Source organism: Anthonomus grandis, chromosome 6 (assembly GCF_022605725.1).
Source record: "Anthonomus grandis grandis chromosome 6, icAntGran1.3, whole genome shotgun sequence".
NCBI classification, from domain to species: domain Eukaryota; kingdom Metazoa; phylum Arthropoda; class Insecta; order Coleoptera; family Curculionidae; genus Anthonomus; species Anthonomus grandis.
This window is the reverse complement of record NC_065551.1, coordinates 18,987,524-18,994,762: the sequence shown is the minus strand read 5'-3', so window position 1 is coordinate 18,994,762 and position 7,239 is coordinate 18,987,524. Positions and strand designations below refer to the sequence as shown.

At 30.0% G+C, this 7,239-nt stretch overlaps 1 protein-coding gene across 1 annotated transcript in view; it reads right to left on the bottom strand.

The window, feature by feature from the left end:
- The window catches only part of LOC126737130 (tumor necrosis factor receptor superfamily member wengen), a 108,918-nt gene continuing 101,679 nt past the window's right edge, over positions 1-7,239 (bottom strand). The window contains exon 5 of the mRNA XM_050441879.1: positions 1-915. Coding sequence (XP_050297836.1) covers positions 833-915 — 83 coding nt within the window. The 3' untranslated portion in view covers positions 1-832. The remainder of the gene's footprint in view (positions 916-7,239) is intronic.

Genomic DNA, 7,239 nt, shown 5'->3' with positions numbered 1-7,239 from the left:
CTTGTTTAGACATTTAATATATTTTTACAATGCATGTATAGTAAATACATATGGTTGGATGGTGTGTATTCTATATACTATCAGCTTTACCTACATAAGGTAAACTATAATAAACTTCCAAGGTACTAAACTTGATATAAACACAAAGTTGTAAATGTTACAACCTGGAAAATCAAAATATACACAATAGCTGCTCAGCGAACTAACTAAAATAAATAATATTTTTCACAATTTTCTACAGAAAGCTTTCTTATATTTAGGCGATATTGGATCGAGTGTACTTAAAGCTATTTTTAGGAGTTAAGTAAATTATATTTTACAAAAGGGTTTACCATTTTAATGGCCTGGCCTTATAATTATATACACTAAATAAATTAACGTTTCATTATTTTGTCACTTGTTTTACAAAGCATTAAAATGTTTAAATCTAAAATGGCTGCACTAAATATACCAAGGAACGAGATATATAACATCAAATTTCTTAAAAATATTTCAGGAAAATAATGTTAGAATCTTACAGTTAGACTAAACTTTAAGAGACTTGAAGCAAAACAATTTGTACTCCCATTACACATCAAAGGAATATATAAATTGCGGTGTAATATTAAGTTTGCTTTCGAGTTTCTATGAGATTAATTGGGAGTTTTCGTTTTATTGCAAAATGTAAGAGGATCTCAAATTTCTGATATATGCATCCCTATGCCATCGACTATCATGAGGTACAATTATAATACTACCGGGTTAACAATAAATTTGCAGAGATTCTCTGACAAACAAGAGATTTTACAAAATATAATACATCACAAAATTCTTATAGGTTGTACCTGAAGTTTTACTTCTTGGGATTTTTGTGTTCTTCGATGTAAACGTTTCCTTTTGGTTTTAATGGACTGTTTTTCTCGTCTTCTTTTCTCACTGCAAATAATACAAAAACAAAAGTTATAACGTTTATTATACAGCTTAGAAAATAAGTCAAGTTTTTCTCATAAAATAGTTCTTATATTTCTTAGAATTCATATGATAACCAGGGAACCAACATATGTTTTATGTTGAAAAACAAAAGCAGATGTGTTTTGATATGCACTGATTATGTGGGGTTCTTGTTTTAGATCATATTTGGTTACCACTGGTAATAGATACGTTTTTGACTCAAGGCTGATATTATTGTTGTGTTTTTTTCATTGTACTCGGGTGTTTCAGGAAAAAAAAAAGATTCAAATATGTACATATTACTTACGTGCAGGTAAAATTTATTAAAAAATTGTCGTTTGAAGCATTTGATTTTCCGTTTTTTCAGTAGTCTTTTATGAGACTTAAAAAGATCAAAACCGGTAATCAGGTTTATGAAATATGAAATTATTGACCTCAAACTCACGCTTTCAGCCTCAAATCCATCTGCATGAATTCCTCTAAATTAATGCAAAAAAAATTAAAATATTTTAAGTAGTTCCTAAGTATTGGCTAAAAATCCACGTCAATAAATAGAATTTTTGATCTTACACAGTGCGTACCAAAACTTTAAATTTCTCTCAAAGCTCTTAGACTTAGATGGATAAAATTGCCTTTCACTTAAAAGTTTTTGAGGTACGAGGAAGTTTTCTTATTATGTCAAAATTATTCTTATTATGTCATAAAAATGTTCTAAAGAAAAGTGAGAATTTTCGGAGAAATTCTCAAAAAAACATGCTTCAACGAAAACTGCCTTAAAGTACTCAAATCTTCAACCTAGAATCACGTTTATGCCCTTAAATCCATATTCAGGAATATCTCTATATTGTCATCAAAAAATATGAATATATAATATGAGAATATTTTAATTGATTCGTAATATACAATATACTTATGTATGTATGTGTATGTTAGTTAATTTTTTTGGCCTATTATCGGAGATATGGTATTATTCATCAGGGAGGGAGAAATAATTACCATGTTTTTGAAATGCTTTTATTAATTTAAAAGCTACAAAAATAAAGAAAAATAAAAGATACTAATATAATATATGGATAGTAAAACAGGCACAAGGCAAACAAAAAATTATTCTAAAGTAACAAAAACAAATTGACTCCTAAAAAAACTAAACAAGATCAAAACTCAATTAGGTATCTATATAAAACAACAAAAAAAGCCAAATAAAACTAAATAACAATATCAAGTTTCCTCGATTTAAGCTGCATTTCGTTAAGTACTTCCTCGGCACTAACTGAGATTTCTGGATATACATACAGAAGAGTTAAACCATTTAATCTGTCTTCACTTATTGTATTTCGTAAGTGAGTCTTTAACAATTTAAGTGTAGAAAATTTTCTTTCAGGGGTTGCTGTGCTTACAGGTAAAGTACAAAAAATCTTTAACAGTATAAATATATTCGAAAATATATCCTGATCACACATTACTAGGGCATCGAGAGCGGAGCTCGGATATTTTTCTGGTGCACAGGCTTCAAATTTTCTATACCAAAGTTTGAGTTCAGCAGAAACCATAGTAAATGAACAATTTTCTAAATCATTTTTATAAAAATTTACCAAATACTTAAGACTTTGAAGTTGATTATCAAGTTTCTTATTTACTGATGGAATCAGACAGTTATAAATGATTGTATGATGATTATTTTTTTTATAAATGATTGTAATATATCTTTATGTTTAACAAATCTCTCTTCTAATTGTAATAAGACGCAATCTAAAAACGGAATAAATATTGATATTCTGAAATATTCTTCAGTTGTGCTAGTTTAAAAATTTGCCCTATTTTTTTATCTGCTAGTTATGTGTGGTTTCGTTATTTCTAAACCAAATAATTTGTTTATATTTTTTTTTGCCTCTGCAAAAATAGTTGCAAAACTATTATCTGCTTTATGACGTAAATCTTTAAGCTCTTTTAAGCAATCTTCAGCCAGTAATATTGCTTTGCCTAAATCAATATTAACTGATTGCAGCAACTTTGATAACGGAGTGGTAAATGCAAAAACATGTTCAATTACATAAAGAGTAATGAGGAATTCTGATGTACTTAAGGTGTTTAGTAACAACTTGCTACAAGTAGACGTTTCTTTGTCTGGCCACTCAGCTATTTCTTCTAAAGCCAATACCACAGAATTTAAAAGCTCTCTCATTACGCTTACTGAATCTTGTCTTTGAACCCATCTAGTAGCCCAAAGTTGTTTTAATCTGTCTCGTCTTGATCTCTCATTATCCGGCATTTCATTTACCTTTTTAGTTAAAATATGACGTTTGGGAGTATTAAAAAAATTGTAAGCATTTTCAATAACACCCATGCAATTTCGTACAGCCTGGACAGAACATGCAACGCGGTTAAGGGAGTGTGAGACGCAATGAATATATAAAGCTGTAGGATATTCCTTTCTTATAATAGCCTGTACCCCAGAAAACTGACCACTCATTGCCGCTGCTCCATCGTAACCCTGGCCTTTAAGATTATTTAAATCTAAACCCCAGTTTGTCAAATTTTCGATAATTGTTTTTGCTAAATTATGCCCAGTGAAGTTACCGGAATAAATTGAAGAAAGGACTCTTTAATAGATAAATTATCGCATACGTACCAAACGCAAAGAACAAACTGCTCTATTTTGGCAATATCAGTTGTCTCATCTGCCAAGATTGCTATTTTGCAGATTTTACTTCTGCTATTATTTTTCGTAAAATATTTGTGTTACATGCATTTATTATTTCGTTTTGTATTGTACTACTTAAATATGTTGCGTTATTAGCAGAACTCAATATATGTTTTTTATGTTTTTTCTCCCTAGCTTTTCTGCGGGGGGGGCAATTGCCCCTTTGCCCCCCCTGGATACGCCACTGAAGTTATGCCCAAAAATGTTCCTTAAAGCATACATATCTCAAAGCAAATCTTTGATATTGTAAGATACGTATCAAAATTTCAAATTTGGTGGAAAAAAGGGCCTTTAATAGTTAAGTAGGAAATGGCTGTTCTTTGACTTAAGTCCTTTTTAAGAATATTTATATTATTGCATGAAAGTATTCTCAAGATAAGTGAAAATATCCTGTTAGCAAAAAAATGCTTCAATCAAAAATGAATTAAAGTACCTAATTTTTGAAACCAGAATCACTTTATTACCCTCAAATCCACCTTCAGGAATTTGTCCATGTTTCCGTCGGAAAATATGAAAAACAGTTTTTTCGAAGCTATGCCAAAAAATGTTCCCTAACGCCTAAAAATATATTGATGTTGCAAGATGGGTATGAAAACTTCAAATTTGGCGGAAACTTTGGCTGCCACTTTAGTGGACAAAATTGCCTCCAACTCATAAAGTTCTGAGGTAAAAGGAACCTTCTTATGTGAAAATGTTAGATAAGAAATGCTTTTTCTTTGACTCAAATCCCTTTTAAAATATTCTTATTATTTTATGAATATACTCTCAAGAAAAGTGAAAATTTCCTGGTAAATTTATTTAAAAAATGCCTCAGACAAAACTGACCTATCTATCCAAATTATCAACCCAGCATGACGTTTGGGCCTTAAATTCATCATATTCAATATAGTCATAAGCTATCAAAGGGAAAAATAGTAGGAGAATTGTCAATGACATCCAGCAAATAGACCCGATTTAGAAACCCCTTCTAATTATCTAAATACATTTTTTTGCGATATTATCAAGAACCTTCAGCGTCACTTAAGAGCATTAATAAGTCTTTTGTCTGGCAGTTGAAAATTCAATTTTCTTTTCCACTATTAAAAACAAAAATGCCTACGGTGAGAACGGATTATCGTGTGGGATCTTTTTAGGTTTGGCAGACATTATGCTAAATGTACTAGCTGAAGCAATGAATACTTCTTGGTCAATTGGAATTTTTCTAACTTTAAATGGTATCCTGATGTCATTAACATTTTTTTCAGTGAGCTTTATTTCTAAATAAATGGTGGTGGAGCTTTAGCAACTGTTTTGTGTGACCTCTCAAATGCTTTTGACTGTGTAAGGCACAAAATCTCGAGAAGTAAGAAAAATATGGATGGTATTTGGAACCTTCTTGGAGGCTAAGCCACATATTGCGTAAAAGACCCAAATGGAAAATAAATCATTTTCGAAGGGTATTAAAGTTATGTAGATCTTAGGTTTTACTAACGTATGTACATACAAATTCATGTCCAAGAACTTCAAACTTTTGAGTCTTTTGACTTACCAGACCCAAACTTTACTATACATTTAAGGGTTTGGCATATGTCAGTTTATATATGCTTGCCAACAAAATGGGTACCGTTTGTCATTTTCCATCTCATATGCTGCTAAATGAATAAAATAGCCAAGGTTCTCTCTTTTAGTCTCTTTTAGAACAACCAAACGTATGAAAATAACGTGACTGTTTGTACAAATGTTTACTATAAAAATCAATCGTGACATTTGGCAATTTCAATTATTTTTTTAACTGACCATCTCATCAGCTTTTGTCACCGGATATAGTAAATCATATTGTTACTTTATGTGCTAGGCATGGAATGCATTCAGAATAATGTAAATATAATCGTACAAATAATACTTCTATGGGATACGTGATCTATTATTTTGGCAACGCCAATTTAATAAATGCTTTCTTTAATTTGGCTCTCTGGAGCTGAAGTGTGAATTTTAATTATCGTCCCCGTTTGTTTATACTTTAATTTCAACTAAAATAATTTAGAAAAACGTTTTTTTTACGGCTTTATATGTTCTGTCAGCAGGAAGTTTACGCAGTAAGCGTAATTACCGTCTATCCGAAATAGCTCAGTTCACTTGCTAGGCCATGCGACATACTACTTGTGACTACTTCCTGTATAAATTGGAATAAGTAATCCACTTCCATGTTTACTGGAATTTTATTTTCAGTTAAAGACATGGTTTTTACGCGAATATTATGGAAATTTCCTGGTCAAGGCACACGCAGCTGGCAGTAGTCGAATATTAAAATTAAATTCATATACAAAACGTAAAAATCTCAAACAATTTCCTTTTAGAAATTGGAAAATGTTTGTTTTCCAATTTTAAAAATAACAAACGGAGGTTTTTATGTATTGTTTTTGTTGGATTTGTGAATTTACTGGTTATTTTTAGGCTTTTATGTCTTCTTTAATTTAGTATCAGAAGTTTTTCGTAAACAAAATAAAGGTATTGCTACCAATTTAAGTATACAATATAAGCCATTAGGAGGGAAAAAATACTTAAAGAATATTTATAGCAAATAGGTAACTGAATTTTTTTTTGTAATGTAATAAAATTTCCTCAATAAAAACCGACCTCACAGGCCAAAAAATTGAATTCAAATCAATTTCAAACGACATAGTAAAACATCCGTTAAAAGCCTGCTCCGATGGAATAATAATAAAATACATTTTTGAGTGATAAATGACACACATTCCCGCCTATAACTGACACATAAAATTTACATTAAGAAAAAAACACTTTGGAGTTATTTATAACTGCTATAAGTAACTTTTGTTGTTTCCATAAACCTGTCAGAATGCGATTAATAACTGCGAAAATGCTCTATAGATCATTATAATATCAGGAGAACGATTTATGTGTACAGGGTGTTAGTAACAATAATAATTTTTAAAATTAGTGGCCTATTTGAGATTTGTGATGGCCCGTTTGTTGTGTATGGTTGTAAAATTCAATTTTATTGCTCTAAATCATTAACATGGCAAAGTTTACCTTGTATTTTGTTTGTTGCATGCCCTGTGTATTATTACATTTTCAGTTATATAGAAATTAAAAATAGTTTTCTGTTGTCTAAATTCTTATTTGGACTTTAATTAACTTGACACTATTCTAATGAAACTCTAATTATGTCAATATATTTGAAAATACCTAAATATACTTAAAAAAATTAAGGCATAACTAAACAAGTTGAAGCAAGGGCTTATAGATCAATATAATATCACGAAAATGATTTTTGTATACGGGTGGGAAATTAAAAAAAGCCGTAGACTTTTAAAATCCATTTAGATATCGAAATGTAAGTATGTCTTATTAAATCATATTTTTTGATGTCAGTTTTTTAGATTTTAGATTATCTCAAGATTTTTGCTTTTTTATGCCTTTGAGTTCGCAGTTGAGGTTTGTAAATGAATAAAAAGTGAAAAATTCTTTATCCTTTAGTCTCTTAGCCTTTCTAATAGTTCACTTTTCAGCTATTTATGATTATTATTTATTCAGGCAAAATGATAAAACTCAAAACATTTAAAAAAAAATTGAAATTATATTTTTCATTATATTACACGTTATTT